This window comes from Delphinapterus leucas, chromosome X (genome assembly GCF_059928025.1).
Source record: "Delphinapterus leucas isolate spDelLeu-1000000601 "Yukka" chromosome X, BTC_Dleu_Yukka2, whole genome shotgun sequence".
Taxonomy (NCBI): Eukaryota; Metazoa; Chordata; class Mammalia; order Artiodactyla; family Monodontidae; genus Delphinapterus; species Delphinapterus leucas.
Genome location: NC_143150.1, coordinates 26,748,632 through 26,770,080, shown reverse-complemented (window position 1 = coordinate 26,770,080; position 21,449 = coordinate 26,748,632). Strand labels below are relative to the sequence as shown.

General features: G+C 39.9%; 1 protein-coding gene across 2 annotated transcripts in view; it reads left to right on the top strand.

Moving 5' to 3' along the window:
* Positions 1 to 21,449, top strand: part of GRIA3 (glutamate ionotropic receptor AMPA type subunit 3) — a 282,525-nt gene that overhangs the window by 217,648 nt on the left and 43,428 nt on the right. For both annotated transcript variants that reach the window (XM_089904122.1, XM_022561870.3), the window contains exons 11-12: positions 2,597 to 2,973; positions 12,720 to 12,918. In XM_089904122.1, the coding sequence (XP_089760248.1) occupies positions 2,597 to 2,973; positions 12,720 to 12,918 (576 nt within the window). The remainder of the gene's footprint in view (positions 1 to 2,596; positions 2,974 to 12,719; positions 12,919 to 21,449) is intronic.

The following is a 21,449-nucleotide window of genomic DNA, read 5'->3' as shown; positions in this document are numbered from 1 at the left end:
GAAAGGCAGGAGAAGAACCCATAGTCTTCAGCATCAGAGAGCTAAGGAAAGAGGATACATATAGTGCTAAGGGCCAGTGGTATCATATGAGTGGTCTGCGGAAAGGTCTTTGAATTTGGTAACCAAGCATATAGTTCAAGAAGCAATTTCACTAAATTGGAGGGGAATGGAAGTTAGAACACAGGTGTATAAGGGAAACATTGTGTTAAAATCAAGAGATAGTAAAGACGAATTTTTCAAGAAGATTGGTGGTGATAGGGAGTGATGCTGTATGGTTAAGAGGGTAGTAGGATCAAAAAAAGGAGGAAGAAGTGTTTTTTTCTTTCATTTTTCTTTGTCAGTAAACGGAATTACCTGAGTATGAGGTAATTATTAAGTGAATAAGATCTGTCAGTGGTTTCAAATTGCAGCAAGAATGAGAATCACCTGGAGGGCCACCTGGGCGCCCCCCCCAAGTTTCTTATTTAATAAACATGGTGTGGGGCCTGAGAATTGGCATTTCTAACAAGTTCCCAGGTGACTCTGTTGCTGCTAAGTCTGGGGAATCACACACTGAGAACCACTGGAACAGATTGAGAAGGAAAAAATAGTAAAAGAGAATAAACAGCTGAATTTTAAGGAGACAGAAGCGTATGAGATGCAAGGAATACGTAGATTAAATCTTAGAAAGAAAGAGTTCATTTTCTAAGCGATGGGAATGACAGCAGGGATAAAGATACAGCAATATATTGAGGAAGAGAAGAAAGGCACTGAGGTGACAGAGCTCATATCAGGTGGCTTCCATCTTCTCAGTAAAGGAAGAGGCAAGATCATCTGCAGAGAGGGTACGTAAGGATTAGGGACTGGGAAACGTTTGGAATAAGCATCATTCACAGACTTAAAGAAGAATCAACCTCACGGTGATAGATGATGGGTTTAATTTTAGAAATGGTGAGTTTGAGATGGTAGTCAGCCTTCAAGGTAGATTTGGTCAGCAGGCTGTTGGCTTCAATAAATGCATACATTCTGCAGCAGATTTTTGTCTGTTTGTCTTACTCACTGCTACACCCCTAGCACCAAGAATAGTGCTTGGCACAGAATAGGCACTCAGATATACACTGGAATGAACCCGAGAGGCGTTGGCTGAGGTTGATTATTGTACGTAAAGTAATACATAGTAGAAACGTGCAAGTATCTCTGGAGTTAGAATATTATGGTGGTTAAGAGAGTGAGTTCTGGAATCTGAAGACCAGGGTTCTAATCCCAGCCTCTCAGTACCTCACTTCCTCCTTCTCTAACATGGGAATGATCATGGACCAACCTCAAGGTTGCTGTGAGAATTAAATATATATAAGGGGCTTAGCACAGCACCTCACACAGAGTAAGCACTGAATCAATGTTAGCTGGCTGTTTATTACCGCATTTCCCCTGCAATTAATTAAGGAGTGTTTCTTAACCAGTTTGAGTCACCGTATGCAAATCAAAGTACTAAAACATTAAAAAAAAAAAAAAAAAAAAACCCTGTCTCAGATTTCATCATTCTTCCCCCACTGGTAGGGGTATTGCGGCATAACTATCTAACGAAGAAAAAACGATCGTCAAAATTGGTGTTTTCACTTTACACCTGATATGCCATCCAGCGCCTTTCCTTATGAGCATTTCTCTAAGTATGCGTTTTAAGGCCTGGCTCCAGACTAAAACCTACTACTGACATAAGGGAACTATTGTGGAAGACAAAAGAAATAAGTGTAGAAGTCCCTAGTGCCTATTTCCATGGGACTAATATAAAAACATCGTCTGCCTTTGCCTGAACTAATTATGCAGTGCACTACTGACACATTTATTTTATTGATCCAATACATGTGAGTGCTACACTGATATTTATCACTAGAAATGATGGCTTACTATATAAATTAATATGTATTGTAATAACTGCTTTGCCCTTATTGCCCATGCAGAATTCTTTCATGTTTGCATATTTCGTATTCAATAGTCAAGAGCTTATTTTTTAGGCATCTACAGTTTCTTTAGTTTAGGATCTTTTGCAGTGATAGATACAAAAATAGGAAATTGAACCCCTGCCTTCAAAGAACTTATGTTTTTATAGACATACTCTCAAAGAAATAAGTCAAGAATAATGGCAAACACTCAAGTGTTAAACTGAGTACTGTAGTCCTGTGTTGCACCTCATGGTGGGGAGGGAGGCACATATCAAAAGTATAGACTATTATGCTTTTCCCACAAGAATTTCCGGTCAGGTAAGGGAGATATGACATAAGTGAATGAAAATTAAAATAAGAATATAAGAATTAAACAGTGGTATGTCACAGGAGAGTAGAAGTTGAGTTGCAAGGTAGCAAAACAATTTTAGGACAAAAAATTGAATCAGGTGCCCTAAGCCAATATGCCTCAGAGGACGAAGTGTCTTTTCCTTAACTTACCATCAAGTTAGAGTATTTTAGGACCCACTGAATGCTACTACTTGTCTAACCAAAGCATTGACAAATCAGCTGGCTATAGTGACTTAAGACTTTATATTTCTACCAAAGAGGTATATTAAGTGGCAAATGACTAATGGAAATACTGTCTCTAAAAGTCAAAAAATGTTTTTTTCCAGAGGGCTGATATAGCTGTTGCTCCACTCACTATAACGCTGGTCCGTGAAGAAGTCATAGATTTCTCAAAGCCGTTTATGAGCCTGGGCATCTCCATCATGATAAAGAAGCCTCAGAAATCAAAACCAGGAGTATTCTCGTTTCTGGATCCCTTGGCTTACGAAATCTGGATGTGCATCGTCTTCGCTTACATTGGAGTCAGTGTAGTTCTTTTCCTAGTCAGCAGATTCAGCCCTTACGAATGGCACTTGGAAGACAACAATGAAGAACCTCGTGACCCGCAAAGCCCTCCTGATCCTCCAAATGAATTTGGAATATTTAACAGTCTTTGGTTTTCCTTGGGTGCCTTTATGCAGCAAGGATGTGATATTTCTCCAAGGTTTGTTTCCATGTCATACCCAATGCCTCCTTGCATGTTATGGCCATGATCCATTCATGCACATCTGATATTCACCCATCTCAAGTCCAGATTTCTTTCATTTAACATTCCATCCAGTGACAAATTATCATCAAGCCATTTTTGTTTGCTTGCGTCCATGAAGTGAGTGTGTTATTGGTGTTGCTTTGAATGTCTTTCATGCATTTCTATGGTATCATCAATTTATACACATTATAGCAAACATTTGAACTCGGATAAAGGCAACATTGCCAGCTAATATTGATATTATTCAGATAAAGCTAACACTAAATCTTGATCAGAACAAACAGGCATGGTTTCCTCATTAACTGAGCTAGAACATTCTCTCATTTGTCCAGAGACTGGATCTAGAAAATATTTAAAAGACAGAACTCTTCTTTAAAACCCTCCTAACCTTCCACTTTCCCCTCCAGTTTTCATTTTTTCTCTCTGACTGCCTAGAACTATTTCACTGTAGTATCTTGCCCAAGCTTTATCACTAAAACAGTAAAACTTCTAGAAGAAAATATGGGAGGAAGTCTGTGTGACCTTGGATTGGACAAAGAGTTTCCAGAACGCAAAAAGCACAATCCACTGTAAAAGTTGATAAACTGGACTTCACCAAAATTCAAAAATTTTGCATTTCAAAAGACATCATTAAGAAAATGAAAAGACAAGCCACAGTGGGAGAAAATATTAGGAAATCATACATGTGATAAAGGACTTGTATCCAGAATATATAAAGATCTCTTGCAACTTAATAAAAAGAAGATAAACAACCCAATTCTAAAAATGGATGAAAGATTTGAATAGATATTTCCCCAAAGAAGGTATACAAATGGTTAATAATCACATGAAGAGATGCTCAACATCATTAGTCATTAGGGAAATGCAAATTAAAATCACAGTGAGACAGCTCTACACATCCTCTAGAATGGCTATAATCAAAAAGACAGATAATACCAAGTGGTGACAAGGATGTGGAATAACTATAGCTCTCATCCATTAGTAGCATGAATGCAAAATGCTACACCCAAATTGGAAAATGGTTTGGCAGTCTCTTATAATTAGACATACACTTAAAATATGGCACAGCAACTCCACTCTTATTTACCTAAAAGAAAAGAAAACATATATCCACACAAAGACTTATACACAAATGTTCATAGGAGCTTTATTTATTATAGCCAAAAGTGGAAACAACCCAAATGTCCATCAACAGACGAATGGCTAAACAAAATGTGGCATATCCGTACCACATTTGGAATGGGAAACTATTGAGCAACTAAAAAAAGGACAACTGATACATGCTACTAAATTAACTTTGAAAACATGATGCTAAATGAAAGAAGCCAGATGCAAAAGGCCACTTACCATATGATTCCATTACTTGAATTCCATTTATTGACTATCCCATATTGTATTATTCCATTTGTCCAGAATAGGCAAATCAATAGAGACAGAAAGCACGTTGTTGGTCTCCGGGGCCTTGGAGGGAGCAGAGAGGGGATCAAGATTAGGGTGAGGCAAGTGAAGCTGAGTAGAGCAAGTACAGGGGTCAGATCCAATCTTTATTTTAAAATTTGCTATTTTGTTAATCATGGATTTTCTTGAATTAATTTTGATTTTTTAAAAAAATTATACTAAAATTCTCTTTATTTTGATTAATGAGATTTTGGCACCCCCTTAAATTTTGTGTGGGGGGCAAATGCCTCACTTGCCTCACCCTAGTCCCATTCCTATCAGGATTAACCACAAAAGGGCACAAGGCAACTTTTCAGAGTGTTGGAAATTTTCCAAAACTGGGTTGTGGCAATGGTTGCACAACTCTAACTTTACTAAAATCATTAATTGTACACTTGTATTGGTGAATTGTATGGTATGCATATTTTACCTCAGTGAAGCTACTGAAGGTATTGAATGTGACTATCCTAGATCTTACCCACTTAAAGTGTCGACTCACCTAAACAAAAATGGTGGCAAATGCATAATTATAAAATACTGTAAGCAAATGTAACATCTTTATAATCAGAAAAAAATGAAATAAAAAGTTGTAGCTTTGGTAAAATTGAACATTAATTCAAATACTGACCAGAGTCAATTATACAAACATATACGGATTTTCATTTAGACTAGAAGGACTCAGAAGGTCACCTACCATGCTTTTATAGCATATTTCATTTGAGGTTATCCACGTGGAGCACAAAACATTTAAAGTGGAGTTCTGCAGTATACATAGCTGGTAACTACCTTCAGCAGCTTTTTAGTAGAACACGTGTGGGGTAAGCCTCATTTATCTCTCATTCTTTTTTGCCGCCCTCAAGCTGCTTGGTCAGATTCTCCAAATTATTTCACTCCCTATTCCTTTTGTGCTTGGGATGTGTGTCGTTTTGTGATATCATCTGGGAGTGAATTGTGCTAGTTTCCTTCTTTTCTGATTTTTTAAAATGTTCACTTCAAGAGATGAGGGTTTCTGAATGATCCTGTAATTGAATGATTTTAACATGGCTGGTAATCTGTGTTGAGACAATGCTAAAGACTCATTAAGGCTGGAGATTTTATTGGTTTCTGTAAGTGCATTTCCAAAGCTAAATTTGTGATATCCCCACTGGAGTGCTACATGCTGCTGTGCATACTCAAACAGGACTCTTAAAAGGCCGTTTGTTTTTAGAAGTATTTATGCATATTACCTCATTAAGTAATAACTTAAAAATGATGGCCTGAAAATGACAAGCTGGAAAGATTCTTTATTTTCATTTTTTGTAGCAGAATTTAAGCTGTGGCTCTTCTGTGGCGCTGAAATATATCAAGTGCTTTTTTCAAGGTAGAGATTTTATTATTCTGCACTAGACACTGTCCTAGAGAGTGATGGCTTTCAAATGTTTTGAGCACAACCCTCGGTCAGAGATAAATTTTCCATCACAACTCAGTACACATATATGTACGTAACAAAATTTCACCAGAAATTACCCTTACAGTGTGCCATGCACTCTGATATTATCTATTCTCTTTTTTTTTTTCTAAATGCTGGTCACAACTCAACCCAGCAATGGGGCACACAGCCCCACTTCTGTTCAATGGCCATCCTTGGAATGCAAACTCTCCAGAAAGCCCAGAATGTGAGCATGCACTGTACACTCTGACTTTTCTCAAAACTGGAGCAATTCAAGGCATTATAAGAGACCACATTTTAAAGTAGAATTATCAAATATCATAGCAGGAGGAGATGTCAGAGATAAATTAATCCAGTTGCATCCGTTTACTGAGGGCCCAGGAACAATTTTCTCTGAGTTCCCACTGCATCTGGGCACTTTACCTGTATTATCATATGAATTCTAATCCTCAAAACACTACCACAAGGTGGGCATCGTACTTATTTTTTAGGTGAAGGTGATGCTCAGGTGAAGTAATTTGCCCAGTCACACAGCTAATGACAAAAGCCAGTATTCATACCCAACTCCAATTCCAGAACCTGTGCTCTTTCCACGTCATACTGCTTTTCTCATATCATAGAGAAAGGAATAGTACCCGGAGAGATAATGTCATGGAACCCGAGGGCACGGAGGCTCTAAGAGCCAGCAGTACAATTATTTCCACTACCACACACAGCCTCCCACTACCGACCTAAAGGTGCACTGTTTGTTCCATTCTTTTCCTCGTGCTCATGCCCAAGAGATGTTTTCCAGTCTCCCAACCTCTGATGAAACAGTACCTTTGCCCTGGCTGTTTAAGAAAATAGGCAGTGAGCATTTAAGAATGCTGCTGAACATGTGTTCACTCAAAGTTAAAGACTGGGAAATCAGCAACAAGACATCACAAGGAAAACTGAGCATGATTCCACTGCCATCAAATAAAGCTATGAACAGTAACCTAGAAGCCTAAAGAGTCTATGTCAATATTAGGTTTGATATTTTCAACTACCCCAATTGTTCAGGGTGACCAATTCAGGTGGAGACTGAGTAATCAATGTCATAAGCTGAGGTTATATTCATACACGAACTAATTTGTTGGGGGTAGTCAGGAGAAGAAAGTATGAGGAGATTGCATTCAACCCTCTTCCCCCTGATTGGGGGATGGGGAGATAGCCAGTGGGTGTAGCCAGATGGAGGGAGCATAGTGATTAGGTATGCGGGTCCTGGAGTTCATCTCACTAGATTCACAATCCGCTTAGCTGTTGTGTAACGTGGGGCGAGGTACTAAAACTTGCTAAGGCTCAGTTCCTCATCTATAAAATGTAAAGCACAGTGCCTGACATATAGTAAGTTCTCAATACACGTCGCCTATTATCATTTTTAAACTGGCTGCTGTTAACCATCCTGGCTCCACAAATACTAATCGTTCATATTGCACTTGCATTTTAGTTCCTAAATACGGTTAAAATTTTAGTCAGTGCCAAATAGCTGATTTCTGATGAGAAATAACCAACAACATTCCTTCTTGAACCCATAAAGTGCTTTCCTTAAGGATTGCACAACTTGCAAACATTTTGATTGTATTATTCCACAATGTCTTGCTGATATTGACAGGTGGCTGGAATTCTTTTTAATCTGAAATTTATTTCGTTTGTAAAACGTTGACAGAACTGCTAAGCAGGCCAGAGTCCAAGTCCTTCCAGACAAATGCTCCCCCTGCTGACTTTCTCTAAAGCTGCAGGGACATCTGAGGACTAGCCAAGTTGAAGATACAAGGTTCCAGGGAATTGCACCAGAGAAAATGGAAAGAGCACGCTAACTTGAACCCGGTTACTGTGTATAGATTGTTCCATGGGCATTATTCTCCTGTTAAGTTTTCCAGACAGCAAACACTTTGGAGAAGCAGGCAGGGGATCTGTCCAGGTTAGCTGACACATAGATCCTCCTTTTTTAAATGGAAAGTATGTGCAGAATAATAAAATACACGAAGGGTAAAAAATGAATGGGATCAAAGACAATAGGAGAGTTTGGGGCTCCGTTTAAAGCGACAATAGCCTTTCCCTTACTGATGTATGACCAGTGTCTTCATCCTACTGCAACTGCAAATTCACTTCAAAGCAGTAGTGGTGTGGTAATAAATTAATTGTAGTAGCAGGACTTTTATTACAACTATTTCATGACTTTTCTGGCTGAAAGCCGTAGTTTTCAGTCTTTGGGAGATGGTTAGTTATTCCCATCAGAGAAGACTATAAGAACCAAAGATTGACTCTGCACATTTTTTTAAAAATCTGTCATAGACACAGCATTGAATGCAGTGTAGAAATGATGCCTACTGTGGAAGAAAGAAGAGGGAGAAAAGGAATGATAAAGAGTTTGTGCAAAGGAGAGAGGCAGTTTGCAGTTCCGGGTCTTCATCTTGTGAAGGTAGTAAAGTGCCGATTTCAAAATTTACTTACAGGATGCAGGTTACAGCACATAGCTCACTTTTATTATCATTTCATAGGCCATAAAATACATTTTATTATTAACTCGGAAACTCTAGTTTCTTATGATCACAGGTAACATGAGCATTGTGCATTATTTTGCAACGTTATGTCTGTTTTTCTCTTGTTGCTAATTTACTTTCATTAACTTCATGTCTCCTCTTACGTTTCTTCAAAAGGTATGATATGTTCCTTTAATGCATTTTTTATAAATACTAAATGGCAGCATTTTACGGTCATTTCATTATGCTAACCTCAAAATCTGTCTTGTGCAACAAAACTACTTGAATGTTAAACATTTTGAAGCTGCATTAATGGAAGAAAAGATACTGGGAAATGACAGGTCTTTCTAACTCAACTATAAAGTCTTGTCTTGTTTTAATAGATCCTTTTAAAAATGTGACGGGGCTGACCCATCAGTCACTTTTTATATAGCCTCCATGTGAAATGTGGATTTAAAAGGCTATAGTTTCACTAATGAGAAAAGGGAAATGTGAAAATTCTTATAGAGCTTCTTCCCTGTGAGTTCCACTGTACATTTTCTCAGTGAAGGGATTTAGGCATCCATGACATACAAGGGAAGAAAGTGGTAGAAATTCCACCAAGACTCTTGTCAAAGCTACCACTGTCTTTTTTTTTCTTTTCTTGATGAACAGAAAATTTTATTTATATTTTTTAAAAATCCATTCCTTTGAAAAACATCAGATCCCCAGAACTTATTCACTTAATAACTAGAAGTTTGTACACTTTGACCAACATCCCCTATTTTGCTCACCTCCCATCCCCTGAAAACCTATATTCTCTTCTGTTTTTCTATAAGTCTGGCTTTTTTAGATTTTACAGAGGTTAAATTCTCACTTGAACTGGCACAAAAGCTACTACTGTCTTGAAGGGAGAATGCTGAATGCAAGCTTGTGCATTCAACGCTGATTCCAAGGAAGCTCCTTTTTCCATCTATGCTGATGCTCGTGGATACTATTTTACCATTTCTATGTGGATATTCACCAAAATTCTCCATGATCGTAGGTCTATCACAGTATTAACCACATAATTGCCAAAATCAACAGCCATGTAGACAAGAGGCCACAAAAAAAGACCATTTTGCTTTTAGGTTTATTTTCAGTCATGTCAACAGCCAATTTCAGCCGAGTCATACAGATCAACCACACGATTATCTGAGTCAGCCATTAAGGTGGCCAAAAGAACCAGATTATGATGCGCAGGCTTGATTTTAGATCACACAGACACAGCCACAGTCCATTAGCTGCAATAGAATGGCACAAACGTAATTTCCATAAATTACTGTGTTGTTCTCCACATTTCAAGCAGATAATACATAAACTACCATTAGTATTCACAGCAGCAGAACACACCCTTTTCCATACCAAACCATGATTCTGGAACTACTCCAAAATCAGTTTTCCCCTTGGTCTCAGTAAAACCCCATCATCCCAAATAAGGAGGACATTCACAGTTCCATTCCAAATGAACAACAGATAATAAACAATAATTATCCAAACATGTTTGGTTTTCCTGCAGCTATATTTCTCAGTGTTTGTAGGAAAATTGCTCCTTCTATAATTTACACACCATTTTGGGTTTTCTTATACAAAACATGAGTATTTTATACTACAGAAATGTGGGCATGTCTTTCCGATTGCATAAGTCTAGATGATTTATTTCCTATTTCTCCTCTCTGTGCCCCAATTTCTTTATCTGTAGAATGCTCCATTTTCTTATCTGTAAAGGGATGGAGGATTAAAGGAGTTGACACATGTAAACAATTATAACAGAGTCTGGCACATAGGAGGTGCTCCTTAAATGTTAGCTATTATTATCATTTTTATTACCCTATTACTACGAATGCTACTTTGAGCATTCATCTTTTATACAGTAAAATTATTTCCAGAGTCAGATCAACCCAGAATAAAATGTATATGTTAACAATGAAGAAAGACCATGAAAGTTTCAAATTCATAATTGAAATATTCTGTACACTTTTAGCATTCAGATGGGACATTCTTTCTGACTTCAGATGTTTTTACATCTTCTGACTAAAAGGGGAATGTTCCCAGGTGAAATCCTGAGAGAGTATAACTATCAGTTAGAAAATCTGTTGCGAAGCAGATGTGCACATCCCAAACGCTAAAAGTGCTTATGTTCAGAAATAAATACGTAAGGGTTATGTGAAGCATCCAGGGACCAATAGGAATTACAGGCTTTAAAAAACCAAACAGTTTTGTTACAGTTAATCAATAAAGAATACTCTTTATCAAAACACCTGCCAAAATTATTTGATCAGGGTGTAAAATCTGAAACAACTGAATTTTCCAGAGGCCAAAAAAAAGGTTATCTTGGGACACAGGAATTTAAATTTGCTTCAAAGTGGTAAAATGCGAGTATAGACAGAGAAGAGCTTGACTTGCCAGCTTTCAGCCCAGAGCTGCCCTCTTCCCACAGAGCCTGGAGATGTGCCAGGCTCCTACGCCTATTCTTGACTCTATGACAGAGTGGGTTCTTTTCCTGTGAGCTTTTCTGGGCATGAGAGAACACAGCCTAACCAGGATGGCGCTCCACCACAGAGCAGAACTATCCTTGGGATGATGTGGCAATGTTTTATAAAACCTAGTGACCAGATTTCATTTCTGCAAACAGAGCCAGCCTTCAGCAGCATTGTGAAGGAGATGAAGTTTCCTCACTACAAGCCCTTACCCGTTGGGCATTCAGTGCCCTCACACTGCCCCCTAACTGCCCACAGACCCTCTCCCTGAGTAGCATTCATGACGTAGGACCATGACTCCCAATCTTGGCTGCCCCGGAGTATAACTGATTCACTTTGTTGTAAAGCAGAAACTAACACACCATTGTAAAGCAATTATACTCCAATAAAGATGTAAAAAAAAAAAAATAAAAGTGCTGCTGCCTAGGTCCAACCCTCAGAGATTCTGATTTAATTGGCCTGGGGTGGAGCCTAGGCATTTTTTTGGTCATTGTGTTTTGTTTTGTGTTGTCTTGAACTCCCCCAATGATATTGATGTGCAGGCAGAGTTGAGAATCACTGATGTAGAAGAAGAACAATATTTCTCAGTTTGGGCCGCAGACCACTGCAATCACCAGTGATGCTTGAGAAGTCCAGATTTTTGAGCACTCATATTCTGAATCAGCATTTTAACAAACACCCCAAGTAATGCCCATGCACAGTTCCATTTAAGAACAAAATTTTCCCTGATTAAAACTTACCCATCTTCTTCTGTCCCATTCTCCACTAATTGCATAGACTAATCCAGGATAATATGATAATAGATGCTGTTGAAGTAAAATGTTACATTTTGACCAAGCCTCCTGAAGAAAGTTCAGAGGATAATTCCAATAGTAAGAATTTCTAGGGCGGGCCAGTGGGGATGGTTTTGTTTGTTTTGATTATTTTGGTGGGGGAGGGTACAGACAAACCTTTTAGTGCTTCTCAAATCCTATTAATCAGGTAGTTTCCTACTTCACTTGAGGCCTGTCCTATGTGCTACATCTCAATTTGTAAAAGGGAAGAGTTTCAGTCTCTGGATCTAAACTCCTGAGCCCCACTAGCCATTTATATGAAGACAATAATAAATATTATGGCCCCTTGCCTTATGGGTAATCAGCTCCACAGAATGGCAATGTCTATATTAAATTTGTTGAACTCATAGTGCATAGTGCTTGTTTACTAGCTAGCACCTAATCATTTCTCTTCAAATATGCAAAGGTTTTCGACTCTGTTTCTCCCATGACATCACCTTACATCAGTGTTTTTCAACCTTGACTGCACATTGTAATCGCCTGGAGAGATTTTAAAAATACATATGTCTGGGTCCCACCTCTCAGGTTCTGATTTCTTTGGTCTTGGCTGGGTCTGAGCATGAGAAGTTTTTTTAAAGACCCCAGATGATTCTAAGGTACAGGCAAGGCTGGGAACCACTTGCCTTAAAGGAAATAGAGCAGTCTTCCACAGGTGTGCCCAGAAAAGCTCACAGGAGGAGAATCAGGTAAGTACAATTATTACACCTAAGCAGGAACTGGCAAAAAGAAGGTATTTTTTCCCGTGATTAAATAAATAATCCTACTTTGAAACCCATGTAGGCCTGAAGGGCATTATGCATGTACCATCATCACATGCCACCATGACATGTGGTGATACTGTCAACATGTCACTCTTGTTGGATGTGTTAATTCCCTGACATCATTTACTTCCCTCTTTCATCAGCTACACTGAAACCATTCCTCTTTCCAAAAGTAAAGATAAGGATTTCTTAAACTGAAATCCGGCCCCTCTGGGTCTGGATTGGTCTTTGTTTTGTAGATCACTCTCCGGGCGCATTGTTGGAGGGGTTTGGTGGTTCTTCACCCTGATCATAATTTCTTCCTATACGGCCAATCTCGCTGCTTTCCTGACTGTGGAGAGGATGGTTTCTCCCATAGAGAGTGCTGAAGACTTAGCTAAGCAGACTGAAATTGCATATGGGACCCTGGACTCCGGCTCAACAAAAGAATTTTTCAGAGTAAGTGCTTTACAGTTCATTGGGCCTGCTGGATTTTATTTTATCATCTGCTCACAAAGGCAGATTCACAGTGTTTTAAGGGTGGATCGGGAAATGGTGGGAATGTTATCAAAGCAGAGCATCTTAAATACAGAGCTACTTGCTTGGTGACCTAATTCATTGTCCTTTAGAACTAAGACTCCTGCGCGACATCACAGGGGGCATGTCAAGAGCACTGAGTTTGAACTCACAGGTTTGAATCCCAACCCTACCACAAAGTGATCGTTTGTCCTTGGGCAAGTCATTTAACTTCTGTCGGCCTTGGTCCCCTTACTTGAATAATGAGGGGATTGAACTAAATAATATCTATTCTCCTTTTTAGCTTTTACAAAAGCAGTGATTTTATGTCTCAGCAGTTCACAGAAGTTAGGTAATTGACTCTAAGAATCTGAGGAGTGATGAACTATAAAATTACATATTCTATTTTAGACATTGGTTTTCTATTGAAATGTATTACAGTTGTTTCAAGTATTCATGTACATGCTGATAATTCAATTTTCTGGGAAGCTGGTAATTGTTTTTTCTTTTTTTCTTTTTTTTTTTTTTTTTTGCGGTACACGGGCCTCTCACTGTGTGGCCTCTCCCGTTGCGGAGCACAGGCTCCAGACGCGCGGGCTCAGCGGCCATGGCTCACAGGCCCAGCCGCTCCGCAGCATGTGGGATCCTCGTGGACCGGGGCACGAACCCGTGTCCCCTGCATCGGCAGGTGGACTCTCAACCACTGTGCCACCAGGGAAGCCCTGTTTTAATTTCTTGAGTAGATTTATTTCCCCCTCACTACCCGCACATAGGCCAAATCTTGGTGGGGAAACAGCAAGTTGTTCACTAGCAAAAGTTAGTAAAGTGTAAGTACTGTCAAGGAGAAAGAAGAAAGAAGATCGAAGGAGAATATTATAGAAGGATAATATGATGAACAAAACCACTTTTACGTAAAATACCAATATCTTTGTTCTGTAGCAACTGGTCTATAAGAAAGGCTACCGATGGAGTGTTTAAGAACTCACATGATTTTTCAGTTGCCCCAACCAGGAAAATATGGTGGTTTCAGTGAGAAAATGGACCCATTCTATCCATACCACTGCCTGCTACTGTAACCCATGTAACTGGTTGTAGCAGTGATCCAGAAGCCACTTGTGTAGTAGGTAGAGAAGAAAAGTTTAGTCATTCTCTCCAACCAATAATCAAATTATTGGATGGCAGGTATAATTACTGACTTTTCCTCAAAGATCCACAGTAAACAAATGTTGGTTCTAAACCAGCTTGCTTTAAGAAATCAGTAAGAAATATATTTCTATATGTATCATCATGGGATTTGTCCAGTTGTTTCATGGGAAAGCAGGAGGAGTGTGTTTCTTGAAATTATAGCAATTAACTAAAAACTGTTTTCATTCCCTGAAGGAGAAAGGGTTAATTCTGAGACCCTTTCCAGAAATCTCATTGGCTCAGGATATCCCTATCTCACCTCTACCACTATTTATCGAGCAGTTCATAATCTCCAACCAGGGACAGGGGCCTAGTACTAGAAGCATCAAAATGATATGAAGATCCTCTGGAACTAACCTGGCCTTGACCCTCACTACGTTGGCAGTTCCAGAAGCTTATCTGGGAATAATCCCCTGCCCTCATGAAATCACTCACACATTTCAGGGCAGAAAGCCAGGGATTTCCATCCGCTGAGTATTCAGCACATAATCAGCTCCACGGAAATCTGGTTTAGTATCAACCTTCAGCAGAGCTTATGTTCACCAACCCAATAGGCACCAAGTTGCTAGAAGGACCACTTAAGCTATCGAGACACCAGACTTGGACCCTCCAATTAGGGATACTTGTTCCACTGGAAAGCATATTTCCTTCAGCGATGATTAGAAATTAGGAAGGTGTGCTTTAAATGGTAATCGATAGGCGGCATCAATTCCCATTAAGCTTTCAAAGGCCATTCATCCATATTGCAGGCAAAGGAGGCTCTCTGGGAAGATTTACTAACACAAAGGCTTGAAATTGTGACCAAGTAGTCAATGTCCCCACGCCCAGACCACATCCCCCACATATATTGTATCTTTCTCAAAAACTAGGAAAGCATCTATTAATCCATTCAATGATGGTTTCATTAAAGAGCATCTTATTACCAGAGCCAATTTGAGTCAACATTCAATTCTGAGCAAAGCTATTGCCACATTCTAACTGGTTTGCGGTTTCCAATGCTCAACAATTCCTAGTGACCTTTACAGCCAGTGAGTAATTCGTATGGAAATGGAACTGTTCTGAAAATCTGATTCGAAAAGGAGCCAGATATTTCTAGGTATAAAGAAGTGCAAATCATTTTCTAATTCCCGCACGCCACTTTTCTTTTTCCTCCATTGGTTGCTAGCGACAGCAGTAAGGACAATGGAGAAGTTCTTTAGGACAGCACAAAAAAGTTGATGATCTAAGAGTGGAACTGAGCAGTATAGGACAGGCAGCTCCTAGCCTGCTTGTACTGAAAAATGTTCTGTAAACCCAACAAAGGGAATGCTTGGTATTCATATAATACAGAGGGGCCCAACCAATTGGTCTCCAAGCCATCTGTCCTCTCAAAATCCTCTACTTTACCCCTCCTTGAACCCCATAAATCAGAGAAGGCAGCCAGCAAGAACACATCGTCTCCTACTCAGGGATGTAACCGCCACAGCATGTCACTTTCCTCTCAGTCCTCCAAGATCTCAAGGCTATTTTAAGAGCAGTAACTCCTCCACATGCCAAAAAAAAAAAAAAAAAAAAAAATCGAGGACCCCTGATGGCATGCCTTCTGAACTTTAGAGGATAAAACAAGATCACATGCAACATTTACAAACATAACATGAGCTCATTTCTTCCCGTTCTCACTCCATATTAAAACCACAGGGACCAAGTTAGTAACACCATAAAACAGCCCCGGGGCCAGCCCTCTAGAGAAAATTAAATAAAAGAAAATTCCTTTCTAATTGCCCTGCAGACGTTTTAACTTGTCCTGGGTAAGGCTGCCATTAAAATGATGACATCTTTAAATGATTCTTTTCTCTCATTTTCTGAACCATCCTCAGCTGCTATCTTACAATCACATAAAGTCACTGGCACAGAGGGACCTGTTCCATCAGGAAAGGCAGGGAGGGACCAAACCAAATGCATGCAGCTGGAAGAGACATCTGAAATATTACCATCAACCCTCTTGACTTGAAAACTGATTTCCTTAGACAGCAGCTCCAAAACTAAATGTCCCAACCAGAGGTGGAGGCATCCATGCTAGAAAACAAGTCGACAGCTTCACTGTCATTGCCCAGAGAAATGCCACTATGATTTGGAAAGCTACACCGAAACAATCATTCTCCACTAGGTTTTGAAATTTTAACCTGATGCCGATTCAGGTTAAAAAGTAGATCTGGGAGAAAAAGCAATTCCAAAATTCTCTCTGCCTTCAAACCCCTAGAAATATTAGAAGACCACTATGATGCTTGACTCTTTTTTTTTTAATGTTTTTATTGGAGTATAATTGCTTTACAACGGTGTGTTAGTTTCTGCTTTATAACAAAGTGAATTCTTTTCCAGATACTTGGCCATATCCCCACTGAAGATAGTTCAGGGTATAAAAGGATGTTGCTTTTTAAACTGAAGTGTTAATGCTAATTTAAACTCCTTTAAGAAAATAAATATAAATGGAATGGAATGGGGAGAGACGTGCCTTGCTCCAGCACCCCAGGTAGGACAGAAAAACTGAACTTTATCTGGAGACCACCAAGGGAACTGCCCTGTCTTCTGAGTTGCAGACATTCTAAGCCGTAAGAAGCACAGTTGAATTACTCATGAAGAATGTTTTATCTCAACACTGTTACTGTTGTCATCGCTCACTTTAACTTTTAAATTTTTTTGAAATGCAGGCAGCATAAAGAAGAGCCCTGTATTTCAAAAAAAATTATTTTGGGGGGAAGTAGTCCCTCCAAGAGTATGTAGATTCTCCTTATACATTCTGAATCTCTCTCTCTCTCTCTCTCTCTCTCACGCACACACTCACACACACACATTTTCAATCAGAGTCCACATTTCAACATTTATTGGTTATTTATTATAGGGCTTTTGAACTTTATGGGGAAAGAAGAACAATCTCTCCACAAATTCCCCTATGCTAGGTATGGTGACATTTGGACATGATTAAGAAAACTAACCATTAATCTTTAAGCTTTACCACAACAGACCTCCCTTAACCCTACCCATCTCCTCACCGTAGGAAACACATCAAAATGTAAAAATTCTTTTGTTAAAAATTTTCTCGGCAAGTACCATGAAGAATTTGAGAGCTTGACACTGTACCCGGACAACTGCAACCACATTTAATTAGTTTGAAGACATACAGGATGTGACCGAATGCTTGCGGACACAGCCAACTACACACTAGGGAACACATAATAGCAGCAACAGGAGATGAGTTGATACCAAGGAATGGTAGGCCAGAGACATTTATTGTATGTATTACTTAACAATTTTAAAAAAGAAATTGTTTTTTAATTATTTACATAGCCCTTTTGATGCTGCCTTATCCTCCCCCAAAACTCTTATTTTCCTATGTCATATAATACATAACACAGCAAGGCTCATAGACCTCCAGGTTAAGACTGGAGGTGGAGCAGCAGGTACGATGTGAGGATGCCGAGGCCTGGCCACATGGTACATTCAGACAGCTGTCAGCCTTTCCCATCCCTCAGCTGTCAGGGATCTGTGGTTTCCTGGGTCTTCCTTGCAGGCAAGTCTCAAGCTGGGTGGAAAGGACACTCACCAAGGGAGTAGAGGTTGACCTGACAACTATGCACACAACACACCCAATATCTGTCTCCGAGAGAATGGAGGAAATGTGGCAACAAAGACAGGCTAATAACAATGCCCTAGATTCTATTACTTATTCATCACTCTTTCAATAACTTTTTTTAGGTGCCTACTATATGCCAAACTCCAGGCTAAGCACTGCAGAGCCATCTCCATAAACGAAATTAAATTTCTGCCTTTTGCCAAATCACATGAAAATACTTAGATAGGTTTTTTCGCCATATTTGGAGGTTATCTGGGGAAACAGATTGACTTAAAATATAGGCATCTCAGAGAACTAGATGATCATCCCTCCGGGGTAGCTGATGGTGTTTATTTCTATGGAGCGACTTCCCAGCATGTGCCAGTCTCTGGGTATGCTTCTCGGTGAACAAGAGTAGGGTTAATGATCCTCTGTAACCCCAGCAGGAAGGTCAGCTAAGTGATGAATAAAACAGAAATGGCCTCTATCCCCTAGGAGCTCACAATCTAGTGGGCTAGATTTTCAACACATATTCACATACATTACCATACTCTATTCACACGACAATCCTGCCATGCAACCAGAACAGGTATTATTACACCTCCTTCAGAGAGGAAACACCTGAGGCAAGATGACCTTGTGACTTGCCGAAAGTCGAAAGTCGCTCAGCTCAGAGGGGACAAGCTAGAATTCTGAGTCCAGATTGGGTCCTCTTCCCATTGCATCTCAGTGCCTTTCTGGTGTGAGTGTTCATAGAAACATGGGGTCCCATGCACGAATCAAGCCTCTAGGACAGCGCATGTTAAGGCATCTGTATCATCTCCTGGTTAATCTTTGTTTTTATTCCCTTTGATGGATCAATTAGAAAAGGAAACCTATACACATTGTTAAATGACATTTTTCCAGGCCCTGACAATCTCAAAAGGACCCAAGATAAGAAGGCAAAGAAAAGGAAGGCGTCCATAAAACTAGAGTGAATGCCACAAATGCAGCAATCCACATCCACTGATGCCTTTCTTGTTTTTCTTTGGGCAAGGGTCATTTGGTCTCAGTTTCCTCATCTATCAAGGGAAATATTCCCTGCTCTACCTCCCTTATGGGCTTAGTTAGAATATCAGAAAAATCTCTTTAACGCTATGAAGGGTTCTACAACTCCCAGGAGACTTTTAAGAAAAGGGCCCAGCAATAGAGCAATTGAAGCATGGAGACTGTCCAAATAAGGCTCTGTGGAGACATGAGGGAGGGGTATTTCTCAAAAATAAAAGAAAATAATCTCTGCTTGCTCAATGGAAGAGAGGTGGGGTTTTTTTCTGGCTTTGGGAGGAGAGAGAAAGCTCATTTATATCCTTACCCCATCCTCCTGATCCCATTCCTACCCCTATTATAAAATATGACTACTAGGGCTTCCCTGGTGGCGCAGTGGTTGAGAGTCCGCCTGCCGATGCAGGGGACATGGGTTCGTGCCCCGGTCCGGGAAGGTGCCACATGCCGCGGAGCGGCTGGGCCCGTGAGCCATGGCCGCTGAGCCTGCGCGTCCGGAGCCTGTGCTCTGCCACGGGAGAGGCCACAACAGTGAGAGGCCCGCGTACCGCAAAATATATATATATATATACATATATATATATATATATATATATATATGACTACTGACTTCATCTCTTAGTCCATCTTTAGCCATTCCTTTGTGGTCTGCAGATTCGACAACTTCACCATGCACAATTTAAAGCTGCCCTTAAAGACCACCTAGAAACTTCAGGTGCTTTCAAGGTGGCATGCAGACCATCTGCCCAAAGTAACCAACCATATGGATTTCATTAGCCTGTCTCCGTTAGTCTTCCCAGGTAACCTACTTGCTTATGAGAGCATTTCACAGCTCAGAAAGCCTAAGGGGGTTAAGTCTCTGTTATCTTTGAGGCTGCCAACTTTCTCAGACCACACCAGGATAATTAACATCACACAGAACTCCCAGATTTTTGTGACAACTATGAAACTCTCTTCCCTAGAGGAACTCATCTCAGGACCTCACTTTCTTTTCTTGTCTGACAAAGTCAAATCACCTAATAGCCTTGCAATTAGAGGACAGGGAGTCATCTGTTCAATTAGACTTTCCTTGAGTTCACCTGGCAAGCCTGAGCAGGTTGATTATTTACAATTCCCTTTCATCACCATGAGAAGCCTAAATTGTTGACCATAAGGACCAACTAAAATTTCAACTTACTGAAACTCAACTCACAACAGCATTCAATTCACTAGAATGCTTGCTTGCACTCTGCTTTTGAGAGGAGAAGGAAACTCACAAAAACAAAACCTTGATGCGAATTTTTTTTTTCAAAAAGGCAGTAGCAGATGCCTGTGGTCAGGTTCATTCCAGTCTTCAACATCTTCTACATTTTTAACCAGTGAATAAAGAAATATTCAGTGTCTACAATACCAAGTTAGGCAGCTGGGATACAGTAGGGGAAACATGACCGAATCCCTACCTTCAAGGAGCTCACATTCTGTTGGAAGGAGAGAAACAGTAAGCATGTAAACAAATAGATGCATAAAATAATTTCAGGCACCAATAAGTGCTCTATGTATTATGATAGAGAATGACTTAGGACTGTTTTAACTGGGAGCTTGGGAAGGAGGGGTTCAGGTGAAGTCTCTTTAAGGAGGTAATATTTAATTAAAGACCTGAATAAGAGTTAGCCATGTGAAAATATGGTGGAAGAGTATTCTAAACAGAACGAATAAGAAGCGCAAAGGTCCTGGGACAGGAACAATCCTGGCATGTTTAAGGGACAGGAAGACAACCTGGGTGACTAAAGATTGGAATTACATGCTAGAGTTATAGTGATGGAGATTGCATAAAGTGGTCAGGTTTAGGATATATTTTGGAGAGAGAGTCACAGAATTTGCTGATGAATTAGATAACATTTGTGAGCAAAGTGGAAGGGCTCAGATTTTCGGCCTTCCTTTTCAGTGGTCACTAATGAAATCTGTAAGTCCTACATTCATTAAATGATTCAAGGATACTTGTAGTAACTGTAAACTGCAAACTATAGTAACAAAGTAAACTGTAATAACAAGGGCTGAAAAGGTACACTTACACTAGGGCTGGTTAGGGAATTTTGCCAAGTAAGAAAATAAGAAGTCTTAAGGTTAATCATCAAAAAATTTTAGAAGTCCAGAAGCCCCTAATGATTCATGCCTTTACTGTGTCTTATTGCCGTCTTCTTAGAAGACAGTTTTATGGTAGAGGTAGATTTTCACAGATGACTAGCTAACTCCATTTTGCAAAACCATAACTTTCTTTATATTCCTGTTACTGGCGCCTCATTTTTGCCACATGGCAGAAAAGATACACCCAGATAAATTCAGGCAAGTTTAGTGATTTCCTAGTCATTTCAGGATTTTTCACTCCCTCTTCCCTGGGATAATATCCAAGTTGCAGGGACTTTACATGATAAGAGGTAGCCATGTGAAAATGTATCATGGCATCAGGGGCAGCCATCTAACCCCAGATCATCAGTATCATTTCCAGGCATCCATTGGGCTGTACCACCCAGTTTGGATGTCAAGTAGTCTTTCCCCTCCACACTGACATTTGCTGCATCATCCCCTCATCCAGGCCACGAGACCTCTGCGGACCAACTAACCCTGCACTTATTTCAGCTCGTGATCTCTCTCTCTCTCTCTCTCTCTCTCTCTCTCTCTC